At 45.2% G+C, this 14,543-nt stretch overlaps 1 protein-coding gene across 1 annotated transcript in view; it reads left to right on the top strand.

Annotated features, from left to right (window-relative positions):
* Nucleotides 1-7,817: 7,817 nt before the first annotated feature.
* The window catches only part of QSER1 (glutamine and serine rich 1), a 46,840-nt gene continuing 40,114 nt past the window's right edge, over nt 7,818-14,543 (top strand). Inside the window, exon 1 of the mRNA XM_065065354.1 lies at nt 7,818-8,044. Coding sequence (XP_064921426.1) covers nt 7,818-8,044 — 227 coding nt within the window. The remainder of the gene's footprint in view (nt 8,045-14,543) is intronic.

Here is a 14,543-nt window from a genome sequence, read left to right as displayed (position 1 = left end):
ATAAAAAGTTTTAAACATCTGAAAACGCTTTTGATTTATTTATCTATTTTTAAATTAAGTTGGTAGCGACATGCACTCTTCTTCATGTGCTCTTCCCTGTCAGCAGGGAAAAATGTGTCATGGTTTGTTTTCTTTTCACACCGGCAATTTCTACTCTGGCCAGAAGCTTCCTACCTTGCTGCTCTAGTTCACTTAAACTCCCCCAAAAATACAATAATCTCCTCCTATAGTTGAACATCCAATGAAGCTTTTTAACCAGCCCACTGAACTGAGACTTGGGATACAGCTGGTGGGGTACAGATGCTTCATTCCCATTAAAAGTTTTGGGAAAATAAGATCTCGGTTCTTCGGAAAATGTTTTTTATGTCATCTCTTTACTATAGTGTGACTTTAGGTATACAGTTCCAAGCTACAAAATAAAAAAAAAGCAACTTTTTATCTACTGGATTTCAACAATTCTGAAAATTACATGGAAGCTGAGCAGATTTACAGCATTTTGACACTACTTACAAAGCTCGCCAAAACCCAGTTTAATAACATTTCCCACCTAACTTTTAATCTGTGTCCATTTAATAGCCAGCCAGCCCATTCACTTTGAAACACTAAAAACAATTAGTGCAAAACTGCCCTGACTAATCTGGCAAAATACTGAATTGTCAGCAGAAGACGAGCTCCAGCTGGTCCTGTGATGCACCAGCAAGGGAAGCGATGGTACTTCCATTAGTGTTTAAACTACAGTTTACTTTGCTGTTGACTCCTGTGGGACGAACCTCCCCAAGTGTTCCCCAGGTGGACACCATTCCTCTGTTCTACCATAAAATACGTTATCAGAACTTCACATAACTTCACAACGGCAAGTGCTTATATGGAAAACAATGGAACAGTATCAAATTTATTTTGGCTATTTTTTAATGCAGTAAATTTTGTTCATGTTGAAAATATTTAACTATATTAACTATTTTTACTTTGTATTTAGCTTTTCATTCATTTTTTTCCCCCTTTTCTTATAGTTCTACCTATAATTTGCTATTGAACTTTTATCCTTCTCCAGTTCCTTTTCCTGTATCTATTCATAACGTGCTGTTGCATGCACTCCTGTTTGCTGCTTAGTTGTTTTACTTTTCTTTCCTGGACATGATTCCCAAGCACTCGGTCCCTTCCCACTCTCTGAAAACCACTCTTGCACAGCTTCCCTGGTCTTTTCATAGAAATAGCAAGGCCCTAGCTCCCCCTTTCAGAGTCCTTAGGGCTCTTTGCATACCCCCTAGACTTCAGAAACACTGAAACAAAAGGGGCCATCACATGCGGGCATCTTGCTGCCTACATGCCAGGAGCCTCTAGAAGCCCAGACTTGAAAGGTACCAGCCAGACTTCAAAGGACTGAGAAAAACATTTCAGTTTAGAAACTGGTACCCTTAAACACAAGTTTTCAAAAAGCTTTACAACAGGTTTTAAATTTCTGATGCAGTGCCCACTTCTTTTACGAAATAAGAAACACCTGTGATCGCTCAAGTTGTTCAAACAGCTTCAGTTTAACTTGTCTGAAGATCAGCAACTACGAAGTATTGGAAACAGAAACATCCAGTATTTAACATTAAATACCCTGCATAGATATGCTACAAAAGAAGATATCTGGCAAGAAATAAAATAATCCCTGTTAAAACTATGGGTTTGTTCAACAGTGAAGGTTTTAAGTTTTCTTCTTCCTACGTGTCATTGCCCATTTCTCCCACTTACTTTACACCGCTTCCTAGATCCCTTCATAAATCACCCAGCAGAAACAGCGGCAGCTTTCTCGTGAGCGGGCAAGCTGAACCAACACAAGCGCTGTTGGTGGCAGCGTGGAAGGTGTGGGACCACATGAGCACAAAGAGGATTAGGAAAGTGAAGGCAACAAGGACTTCCCACTCATCGGTGCAGTGAGCTTTCTACCAGCTCAGTCATCTCTTGTCACAACAGGAGAAGTACCACGGTTTAGCAGATTAGTTTTAGTTCAATAGAATGAATTCTGAAGATTCTGCTTCATCTGTTTGTACATATACTTAAGCTTTTTATCAAATAAATGCACAGACTAGTATATGTAAAGAAAGGCAAAGAAAGAGAGTATTTGCTGTGAGGCTCCAAGATCAAGCCTGTTCTTTGAAAGGCAGCATTTTCCTTCCCTATTTACACATTTCTTAACGCCTAGCTTTATGTTTAAAGAGGCCACGTGCCAAATTAAATGCAAAATCTAATCTGTTAAGCAACTGCAATTTTCTACTTGGGTCAGAATCACAACAACAAAAAAACCCCCAGTGATTAATAATAGGTCTAACTAATACTCATGTTATTACTGCATAATATCTGATCTACTTACCTACTGCTGCTCATGAAGATCCCACAGCCTGGCAGCGCAATTCAAAGATGCACAAAGGTGCCGCACCCACAACGTGTCAGTGGATGCCTACTCTCCATCGCTGTTAACAGGGAAAGATGCTGCAGAAATATTACTTTGCGCTATTTTCTAGTATTTCTTAGTAAAGCAGACTCAGCTCAGTTTTGGCCTGAACTTCTTGAAACTTTATCTGATCAAACATGTTCAAATTATTTGAATGATTGATCTTTGAAGTGTTAGTTTTAATAAAAGAATGTCCTCAAGTCCCCAAAATGCTATTTTGAAGCACTTGTGAACATTCATTCTCTCAGCACAAGGCTGTTATGCATTTCCAGAGCTTTTGTTGAAAAATGGTTAGCCACTGAAAGCTAACCACTAGGATGTTTGTGTATGTTAGTGAACTATTTATGATACCATGGTAGTTCCAAAATAAACCACTATTATGACTGAAATACAATCCTTTTGTCCACTTTCAACAACTAAGCTGTAATCTCGGACCTGCTGCATTAACCGCGTGGTCTTTAACTACTTTCTTCAATCAGCAACAGCTGAAGCTGCTGATCCAGCAAATGCATCTGACTGTTCTTCCATGATTCCTTTCAGCCCATCAAAATTGCCCAGAAGCATATCAGGAATTTTTGTCACTAAACCAACAGTTTACAGATTTAGCTGAAAGCCTCTTAATGCAACAACAATAACAAATATCTATATCTATATCTATATATTTTGGCACGTAAACATGAAGGGAGAGCCAGGACAAGATCAAAACCAGGCATCACCTCTCACAGGAAGGCAAAGGACAGGAGCAACGTTCCCTGTGCAAGAAAATGGGGTATGGGGGTGGAGAGATACAGGAAAAGCCTTGTAGAACCAGATTTGTTGTACCTGCAGTAAAAAAGATGACAAAAGTCCTGTGAAGAATCACCCCACTTGGTAACACCTGCTGCCACAAGCCCAAGGGCCCTTAGTGGTGCTTTCCTGGTATTTAACATCTGTGGTACTGCTGAAGCTGTAATGTACCTTCTGCGTGGCCAGTCTTGTACAGATACAACAAACAAAATGCACTCAACTCAAACACTGGATGAGGTTTTTCTGTTAACATGGGTAATAATAATAGCACACTAAGAAACAAAGAAGTAACTAACTCAAATCAGTTACAAATAAATCAACATCAGGCATGAACTGGAACATTATTCTGGCCCTGGATTTGTGATCGATATATTGGTTTTAATTATGATCAAACCATGGAAAACTGCCAACACCCATTAGCTTGATCCTGCATTTCATTTGGCATACAGTCACTTTAAATACAAAACTAGACCTCAAAAAGCACTGTGGCCATTTGGCATTGTGTAACATTAAATTATTTAAACAGAAAGAGGAAAATAGGAAAGTTTCCCTAAGGGGCAGAGTAGATGAGCTAAGACAACTCTGCAATGGAGCTGGCTTGATTCTGGCTGAACTGGCATACGGGCAGAGAAGGCTGTTACTGTCCACAGAGGTGGACAAGCACTCCTAGACTCTAGAGATTTCTATACTGAATACATCAGGAGCCAAATCAGCATCTCATAATGAAAAGTAAAAGCTCCCTTCTCTTTCCCGTCATCTCCTTCCCTTCCCGGCTGCTCCTGGCTGCCCTGAGCCAGCGCTCACATGAGGCTGAGCAAGCCAACTCGGCTCAGTGATACTGCCAAAAAATTATCTCTGGCAAAAAATGTTCTCTTGCCAGCGGAGAGAATTTACTGCTCGTGTTGTGGCCAGAGCGCATCACTAGGAGCAGGAGGGTGGTGTAGGGCAGGAAGAAAATAGAAAAGAGCCTTCTTTGCGTGTCAGGGAGCTGCTGAGCAGCCCAGCCTGGCTGCCCCACCACACCTGTGGGCAGCAGCACATGCTGCAGCTTGGAAGATCACAAGATGATTCATTCCCATTACAAAGTTTTACCTTAAGTACTTAAATCTGCCTCCCAACTATCACATGACATTTCTAACTCTATAAAGGGTTTGTTATGTTGTTTTTCCAAGTGGAGATTGTTCATTTAGGGAAAGAAATAAGGAACTGCTCCAGGCTGGTGTGCTGCACAGATTGCGTTACAGTGCTGTAATTTAAGATTTTGCTCTTAAATGAAGTGAAAAATTGTATTAGCTTATGTTTCAGCAAAATATTTTTATTATATTAAATTACTGACTTGAGAGATAGGCACACACGATATCATTACTGGCTGTAGGAACTCAGTTGTGAACTACAGTTCAGAAGGTGTTAAAGCCCGCCAAAGCTCAGTTCCTCAACAGCAAGTAATAGCTGCATTTGAAAGAAAAGCATTACTTACTAAGACAAGAGTCAAAATATTTTCAATATTCCGAATCATGAATACGTCTAATATGACTTCTACATAGACATCTTAATATGTACACTCTAATAAACACATTAAAATAATGTGTAATTAACAGTTATCACAGAATCACAGTATAGTTTGGGTTGGAAGGGACCCTTAAAGATCTATCAAAGGATTTTTTCTATCATTGACAGATCTTTCAGAAAAGCTGTTCACAAGTAACATGGATACAAGGACACTGAAAAAGCACTTACTCTAAACAGACTATTTTGTTGTCTTGGAGAATGGTGTTACAAAATCTCTTTTGATTACAAAAAGATACAATGCACAAACTCCTAGACAGAGGATGGCAACAAGCAGCAGGGACCAGTTTAGTAAGAAAACTGCAGAAGTCTCACCAGCTGGCCTCAGGACAACTAGATTTATCTCACAGGAAAAGCAAATTACTGGATAAACTGACTTTATCTGGTGGTTCTGGGTATCAGCAATGAAGCTTTCAGTCTAGTCCACCTCTATTAAAACTACACAAAAGAAGTAACACTTCACAGCTGTCACAACTTCTGTTTCACCCAAATTCACTATTTGATTACACGAAAGACGATATAGCCCAACAATGTTCAAGGAAACACCGTGTTTGTGGTATACTGACAAACAGTTCATTTAGTGGTCTAAACTAATTGTGTATCTGTTTCCCCGCCTGTATATCTGGATTGGTGCTTGTTGTGATTTCTCATGTAACATGATGTTATAGCCACATATTTAACAGTATTAAGACACACCCAGCCCTTGTCTTTAGAGGAATATCCTGTAATGAAAATACACAATACTATGGTGCTCTTTAAAGTTCACATTGCCATTACTTGAGAAAAATCAAACCGAACACTAGCAGTTTTCCCGTTTATTAATGTAATTCCAAATTGTGGCAAGAACCTCTAAGGTAGCTCCACACCAACATGTTCACTCTAGATAACCAAACAGAACAGTTAGGTGGAAAAAGCATTTTGTATCACTTAGGTCCATGTCTTGTCTTTCCCTCAGGCCCAGTTGAGAAAAATAATGCACTCTAGGTGTAATATTATAATGGACACTAGCACAGATCCTGCAGGAAAATAAAAAACTGTAGGTCTTTCCTTGTTGGAAATACTTCTTTCAATAGCATCAGTAGCTTAAGAGCTTCATCATTAGCATAAAACTGCAGGTATTTTCTGTCACCAGGCCTCGTTCATATGTAAAACAGTAACCCTCTGGTTTCCCAGAGAAAGAAGGTCTCCCACCCCCCACATACTCATCCAGCTGCAAGCAATACAGGTGCTAACTTATGCAAACCCAAGGAAAACTCACTCTGCTGGTTTCTGGCTCTGGTATACTTATTCTCCCTCCTCCCTTTGCCCTGGCCTCTGAGTGACTCCGCTCAGTCTCGTCGCTGCTGATGACTTTCACACTTCCCTCCTGATCCAAGGGTGCATTTCTTCCTGCAGTTAACTGCAGTGCTTCTTGAAAGCAGCTATGAGAAAAGCAGAATCCCAGCTGTTCCTCCTAAAGTCTCTTACCTTCCTGCTTTCTTATGTTATATTGACACCCCCCCCCCCTTTTTTTTTAACTTCACTACAAAATTCGTTCCACTCTGTAGTCCAATGTTGCCTGGAGTACTACAAACTGAACCTTCAAAAGACTTACTCATTAGCATACACCTTCCTCTTCTGAGCAATGCCTTCAGGTGCAGCCGCTCTCTTTTCAAGTGCATATTGCTCATCTTTACCTCTGAGGCACATTCCTCCTGCCCATCCTGGCCTGGGCACCTCCAGCCTGAAGGGAAAACAAAACACCACAGTTCACCCACCGTCCCACTGAGCCCCCTTTGCTCCCACCCGTTCTGCACAGCTGGCGCCTGTTTCTCTTGTTTTAACAAGCACGCAGCCAAAGATTTTACTGCCTGTGCACCAGGTGGCTTACACTGCTCGAAATACTTAAATATTCTTGCTGTTTGACTTTTCAGACTCCAGGTCTGTAATGACTTATTGATGGAGAACGCTAAAGCCTTTTAGAAAGCCATATTTAGGGTGTTTTAGCTCGTAAAAAAAGGAAAATACCTAGCTAAAGCGTTGTGGTTTCGTATTATTCAACCTCTAAAGCATCCTCAGAGCCATGACCAACGTAAACCGCACCGGCACGCCGGAGCTCGAAGCGGCAAAGCAACGGCCCTGGGCTGCCCTGAAGGGAAACAGGGCAACACCCAGCGCCCATCACCGTTTATATTATTTTATCTTCCCCCTCAGTTTAGTTTTCCTGTGAGGAAGGTTCAGTTTTTCTGAGGAGGGTGGCCGCTCGGTGCGCCGCACCACGGGAGGAGGCGTCCGGGAGCGGCGTCACGGTGCGGACACCTCCCCCCGCGGCGGGGCAGGGCGGGAGAGCCGCCCTACAAATTGGTTTACAATGCGCTCCCCGTGAGGCAACCAGCCGCCCCGGGGCGGCCGCCGGGGCGCGGCGGCGATCGGCCTCCATCTTGTCGGCAGCAGCCGCCCCGGAGGCCGCTGCCCGCCGCTGACGCCGCTTCCCCTCAGCGGGAACAAGATGGCCCCGCCCCGGCCCCTCCAACAAAGCGCCAGCGCTTCACTTGACGCGGCCCCGCTGAGCAACCGGCCTTTCCCCCGCCTCGCTGCCCGGGCCCGGCCGTCCCCGCCTTCAGCCCCCCCGCCCCGGTGGCGGCTACCGCCCCCCGCCAGCCGCCGCCACGCTTCGCCGTCAGGCCGCGGCCGCCCGTTCCCAAGTCACAGACCTCCTCCTCCTCCTCCTCCCCCCGCCGGCGCTGCTGGCGGCGGCCCCCTCCGCCGCGGCCTCCCTGCCCCCCGGCCACGGAGCCGGAGCCCGTGAGCCCCAGTGCGCGCTGGCGGGGGAGGTGCATCTTGGGAAAGAGCAGCCCGACATGGGTCTGTGCCTGGCCGCCGCGCAGCCCCCGCCGCCGCCCGCAGCTCCCCTCAGCCGCCCGCCCGCCGCCGCCCGCAGCTGAGCGGGAGGGGAGGGGAGCGGAGCGGAGGCAGGGCAGGGCAGCGGGGCCGGGACGCGGCGGCCTGGCCCGCGCCGGGGAGGGGGCCGCGGCGCTGCCCGCCCCGCATGAGGCAGGGGGGGGCCGCTCCCACCCGCCCCGACCGGTCCCCGCCGCCGCCGCCCAGCGCGCAGGGCCCCAGCGGAGCCCCCGCCGCCCCGGCCCCGCGCCCTGCCCCGATGATGGACAGGAACTACCCGACGACCCCCAGCTTCGCCGACCCCCTGGCCCCGGCCGCCGCGCAGCCCGCCGCCTCCTGGGCCTACGAGCGAGGCGCCGGCAGCCTCAAGCCCAGGTGAGGAGGGTCCGTCGGGGGGCTGCGGCAGGAAAGGCTAGGGTCTGGGCCGGGGCCTGGCCCCTGGGCGACCGAGGGCGCCCCTGGGCGAGGTGACCGAGGGGCCCCCTCCCTCCGGCGGGGCACGGCTGGGCGGCGGGGGGCGTCATCCGAGCGGGGCCCAGCGGCACGGAGCGGTGGGTGAGGCCGGTCGGGCCGCGGGGCGGGGGGGCGCGGGCGGACGGGCCGCGTCCCGCCGGGCCTCCGCGTCTCGGGGGGGCACGGCCGCCGAGCCAGCTCCTCGAGGGCCCTTGGCGGGACGGGCGGGCGGTCTCCCCGCGCAGGGCGCGCCGCCGCCGCTGCTCTCCGCCCCGGAGGCTCGCGTTGGGCTGCGGCGCGGGTTCAAGAGTTCACGCGTCCTTGCCCGGCTCCGGGAGGGGAGCGGGGCCGCGGGCACCGGCGCTGTCCGCTGGAACAAAGCTGCGTCCCGCCGGCCGGGCCCTGGCACGCCGGGCACCGGGACACCTCACCCTGCGCCGGCAGACGCGGCCCCGGGCCCGCGGTGGCGGCCAGCGCCGCGCCAGCATCCCCTTGCGCCCTTTATTTCTCCGTTGTTTTTCGCCGTGCTGAGGTTGGTTGTTAATCTCTTCCCTCCAACGCGCTGCTCTCCGGCGTGCGGAGCCTCATTTCAAGTCGTCTGGAGCGGCTGAGTCCCACGGAGAGTTCTGTAAAGTTCCGGGAAGTGCGGGAAAAAATACGGGATATCTTATTGGCCTCGGACTCCTTTTTGGTTGTCTAACTCTGCCAAATAAAAGGAGTATTTTCTAGGTGATGAGAGTTTTGTTATCGCCGCCTGCCTTTTATGTTTTTAGCTTGATGTATCTGCACTTCCAGTCTCTGCAACGTTTAGAGGTAAAAGTCTGAGGCTAAAAATACACCGTCAAAATAGGTGCGCCTATGGATGACTTTGCGTTTGGTCCTGAAAGTGGTCAGGCATGTATTCTGATCTGTCTGATAAGATTAATAGAAGATTATTAAGTCAGGACTGTTGCAATCGGCTAGTCTGACCTCTTCGTAACACAAGCCGTGGGACTTTTTTTTTTCCAACCTGTGTTATGTTTTAGAAGGTGCAGTTAAAGGTTTCCAATGAGGCAAAATTCAGCACAATCTTGGTGAAGTATGTGAGTGGTTGATTTGTATTTTATTTCTTATTCCTGGTCTGTAGAGGGCTGCCTTTAGTTTCTAGCCACTGAATCTTGTTATAGCCTCATCATCACTGAAAATCCCATTGTAAGTAATGTTTTCAATGTATGAATTCTGATGGAATTTGATTAATTTATTGATTTATGTTATTTATATGAAGAAAAATAAGCCATCTTTTGAAGTTTATTACCAGGCTTTCTTTTTTTTTTATTTTTCTTTTTTTTTTTTCCTTTTTCCTTTTTCTTTCTTGTTTCTTTATTCCCCCCCCCCCCTTATTCAGTTTTTCTGTCAGTTTTCTCCTGGATCCCCTCCAATTTATTATCACCCTTCCTGAATTGTGGATATTGCATTTGAGAAGCAATTAAGTCAATGTTAAGTAAGATGATAATAGGACCTCCCTGGGGTGTGAGGCTCTGGATTCCTTGTTTGACAGAGAATTCCAAGGACAGTTCGTTATTTTGGCCAAAACCTTGCCCCATGAAGCTGGGTTCTCCAGGGAGTTGCCTCCATGGCAAAGTGGGGTCTACTACTGCTTTTTCTAATCTTTCTTCCTAATTGTTGAACTACTTTTAGTCACATTGCTGTGTTGGTTTCAGCAGAAGTCAGTGACATGTTCTTTCAGTATTGCTTTGCCAGTTCTCATCTGTTGAGGATCATGCCATCTATTCCATGAGGAAGGTTTGGATTTTCCAGCTCATTTAAAAATACGTAGTTCAGGAGCAAGAGTGAGTCCCTCTGGGATCTTAGAAGAAACACAACTGCTTGGTGATTATTTTCTTTATTAAAAAAATGCCCTGGTTTCAAAAGTTTACTTTTTTAATAGCTGCTGTATTAATGCAATTATATATATTTTGGCGGTTCCTTAGTTGAAATGGCATTGAGAACAGTCCCAAGACAAGTACCGTGCAGAAGCTCATTGGATCAGTGCCTGCTACCTTTACCAATCAAATCGTTATTCAAAAAAATCAAATTAGTATTAGTGAATCCATTCTTCATATGACAATATTTATGCTATACTTTAGGAAGCAATGTCAAGAAGGTCTTGCTTTCAGTTCTTAAAAGTTTCATCTGGAGGCCGTGTAGATGGTGATGAATTATACATTTTATGTGTGTTGACTGAAATGTTTTTAACTCTTTTTTAACCACAGCAAGGACTGGGAAGATGCTTTGAATCATATATTGTGCTTGAAGTTCTCCCAGTTCTTACAGTTCACGTCATTTTAGTAAGAAGTAAAATACCCTTCCTTCAGTAAGATTTGAACCATGTTGGACACAGTGTTAAATACCTCCCGGGCTTGCATAGGTGTTTCGGGTTCCTCTGTCACTGATAACATTTGTCTTTGGATGGATGGAGCTGATTTTTGGGGAACTGGGATGTAAGAGTCGTGCTTATCATTGCCAAGGCTTGTACCAGCTGGCAGCAAATCATGAAGGTATAGATGTATTGTAAGGGAATACGCTGTTGGCGTTCCCGCTTTGTGTTACAGATCACTTCACGTTTTTCAGAATTATGTTTTTGATTGTGGTTGACAGGTAGTCATCTAAACAGCTGAAGCTGCATTAGCCTGATGTTAAATTAAAAAAATGTGTGTCACATTCATCTGGTTCTTGCTTGAAAATAATTCAGCCTTTAGGTGATATGGGTAACAATATTTCATTCAGATTTCATTTTGTATTTATGCTGTTGCAGGCTGTGCCGTGGCAGGCTGTGTTCCCTTTGTGCAGAGAGCCATGTTCACAGTCTCAGCTCATCAAAATGATTTCTCCTCCCTACAAGCGTTGCTCCTGTCTTCCTGCCCTTAACTTCAGCCATCTGGTTTTTATCCTGCTCCTTATTTCTTGCAGGCGCTGTTTTGTCTGTGCAATGGCACTATTCCTATCAACCGAAAGGAAATGTGTGGTGAAGTATTATAAGGACATTGCTACCAGGCCTGCTGTGACATAACTTTTCCCATGGAATAGGAGAAGATAGTGAAGCGGGGATGGGAGCTGATGGAAATCGCTGGAATCGCTGTGTTAGCTGAGCAGAGATCGCGTGCGCTGGGACAGTGCAGCCACAGCAGCCTGGTAGCCGGGGACCAAAGGGGGTGCCCCCATCCTCACATTCCCTCTTACACAGGCTGTCAGCATCTTGAGGGAATTTCTGATGGTTTTGAGAACTGCCACTTTTGACCTTTTTCTGTAGCTGTTAAGAAACCCTTACTTCTGTGCTGGAACTCTGTTTTTGTGGCGCAGTCTAAAGCTAGTCCTGTGCTGAATAGCAGATACGTAGGACATACTTGTTCCATGCTTGAGTAAAACAGTCTTCAGAAAACAGGTGAAGGTGTAACAGTTTGAGAGACCGTTGTAATTGCTTGGAAAGGGAAATGAAGATGGGTGGTAACGGATGAGGTTTCTGGTTGAATATATGTCTGACCTGGGGGTACTTCTAGGGTTTCATTGAGAGAAGGGTTTTTGCTAGTGGAGGCGTCTCACTGTTCGTGTTTGGTTTTTACCACCACAGCTCTAAGACTCCTCAAGTTTTCTGCTATATGTAGGTGAATATCAGTCACAATTATTTTGTTGTTGTATTAAATTTCATGGTGACTGCCATAGTCTCTGATGTTTGTTTATGCCTAGTGGTTTTTGTCCATCTCTGCCCTACCCAAGTGTATGGGGTTTTATATAATTTAATTCAAGATTGTTCTTTACAATAGATAACACTGACACTTGGTTAGTGCGGCCTATATTTATAGCAGCTAATCTAACATCATGAGTTAGTTACAGTGATAGTTCATATGCGAAGTTACGTAAGTGGGAGACTTACACTTTTATCATAAAATTATGATAATTTTTTAACTTGTATTTTTACATAGCTGTCAAACTAGTGCTTGTAATAACTGCAATAATTGATGTAGCTAAGGTTCAGTTTTAAGTTCTAACAGATTTTTGCATAGCTATTTGAAACTCTAAAAGTGCAGGTGATGTGTTTTAGAAAAACATAGCATGTTTTCTTTCATGAAATGAAATTGTTCTGAGAGGTAAAAGTAGTGTTTGCTATTAAGCACATTTCATACAAAAAGTTCCCTGTGGTGTATTATTTCAAATGTTGAAAGGTAAAGCTCATATGCTGTGAATATATTTAGAACATTTGCTATTAAAGAAAAGGCACAGAAGGATTGAATAGACTTTATAAACATATAAAAAGGTAGGTCATTATAAACCATGACAGAAGGTTTGGTAAGACTTTAAATCTGAAACATTTATGCACACTAAATAACACACTGGTACTCTACGGTGCAGCACAGATACTTTACAGGGACTTGCTAGCTTCTGTCAGTCTTTTTTTTTTAATAAACGTAATTGTTTTAAACTGTATTCAGTACACACTGAAATAACAGCTGTGGCAAGGTGAAGGATTGAACAGAGATGCTGAACATGTTCTTGCTGCGTGCTCCCCAGCTCTGCACAGGTGCAGGTGTGTGGTCATCTTGCACCATCTTTGTCAGAGTTTCAAAATGAGCCAGATAGGCTTGTTTGCAGTTACACGCCACATGCCTGTCTCAGATTTAATGCTGACTTTACATAAAGCATTTTAAGCATTGTGTGTCACTTTGGTGCAGGAGAAATGGTGACGTAGTGCAGCATAGCATGCAGGAGGAATGAGTTAAAACTCCATCGGAAGGTGCAGTGACATGAGATGACTGCTGAAAGTGGCTCTCCTGCTCCTGCCTGGCCTTGGCGCTGGTGTTTGTGCAACTGTACGGGGAGCTGAGCTCATTTGTTGATCTGCGGGAGAACTAACCTGACGGAGAAGGTGAATAGCTTTCTCCTGAGCTGGAGAGCTGTGCTGGTGTACCTGTGCTGTCACACAGGAATCCGGAGGTGGCACCAGGGGACAAGTGGGGAGCAGAGCTGTAAGGAGTGACTCACGGGGACTCTGCCCTGTGTTCCTGGATGGCTTTTGGATGGGTTCAGCCTTGCACTTCAGTGAGTGTCCCACCCAGACCCTACTGCCTTCTTCCCTACCAGGAGCACAAGTGAGTGTCCCTGTTTGCTGAGCGCTTGACCCCTCTTGACATCACCTAGAATGATATTTTAGATGTGAGCCCTTTCCCTTGGAGCCAACAACTTCAGCACAGGTTACTGAATATGTTGTTCTGAAAGAAAGGGTTTTTTATATCTTTTTCCACCTTTGCAAAAAGTCTTTCAGTCTTACATGTGTATTTTACCTTTCATCCTGTTAACTTTAATTGCAGATGTTAACTTTGTACCACCAGAGAACAACCTTTCCCCTTCGTTTCTTCTGTACTCTTGCCCACCTTTTATGTTTTCTTGGAGGTGCTGTTGATTCTGGCATGATGCTGTCAGAGGGAGGAGGTTGTTTTTAGCAAAATCTTTGTTCCCGTCAGCAAAAAAGCACCTATGACCGGATTATATTAATTCTAAGCAATACTAGAGCTCCTTATACAGCGGTGGGTGTATTTTCCTTGGAATTTTTGATTTCTTCTGTTTAGTCAAAGCATTCACAACTTTGCATGTCAAAAAGTTGTTTTGTACGACGAGTGCCTATTCCGTACATTTAAAAAACAAAACAAAAACCAAAACAAACACCAGTTGAAAGGCAGCACATGAATAGTTTCACTTCAGACTTTCCTTAGCAGCCTTAAGTGTGACAAAAATAACTCTGAGCAGGGTGCAGGGTTCGACCTTTCCAGCGTGGTGTTTCTTGCTGTACCACACAAGTGACAGAGGACGGAAAATTCTTAGAATTTTTAAGCAAAGAGAAATAATGTGCTCAGAGAGGACAGAGCTTTTAGTTTTTAAGTACTGGAATTACTTATCTCACTTATCTTATAGTTTCTTGTTTTACTTCTGCTACTTTGTCACCTCTTTTCACATGGCTTCCTTGTTTTATTGCTCTGACCAGACTGTTGGGGATGAATGGACATTTAGAGCATCCTCAGAACCTCTCTGACCATGGGTTACAATAAACAGAGCAAGGAGCTTTTATTCCCGAATCCCTGCATGCCGGGACTTCCTTATTCCTGAACAGTTCAGCAAGAACCTCTGGATGTTCAGACAAGCTTTTATTTGCCTGCATTGCCTTTTCTTGTTTTTCGTCTTCCTTCTACATGCCTTCCTCTTGCTCGCTTAGGACTCGTGTAAATGTAACCAGTTACACTCGGCAGGAATAGGCACCCTTAGGCATCCTTATCTTAGAGTCATAGTATTTACATAGGAGGATACTAAGGAACATTTATTCCTTAATAACCCTTATATGAATAGTACTTGGGGCTGTCAAACATCTAGATTTCATTGGAGATAGCCCTCTTTT

The sequence above is a fragment of the Columba livia genome, chromosome 5 (assembly GCF_036013475.1).
Source record: "Columba livia isolate bColLiv1 breed racing homer chromosome 5, bColLiv1.pat.W.v2, whole genome shotgun sequence".
NCBI lineage: Eukaryota > Metazoa > Chordata > Aves > Columbiformes > Columbidae > Columba > Columba livia.
This window is presented reverse-complemented; position numbering and strand designations above follow the sequence as displayed.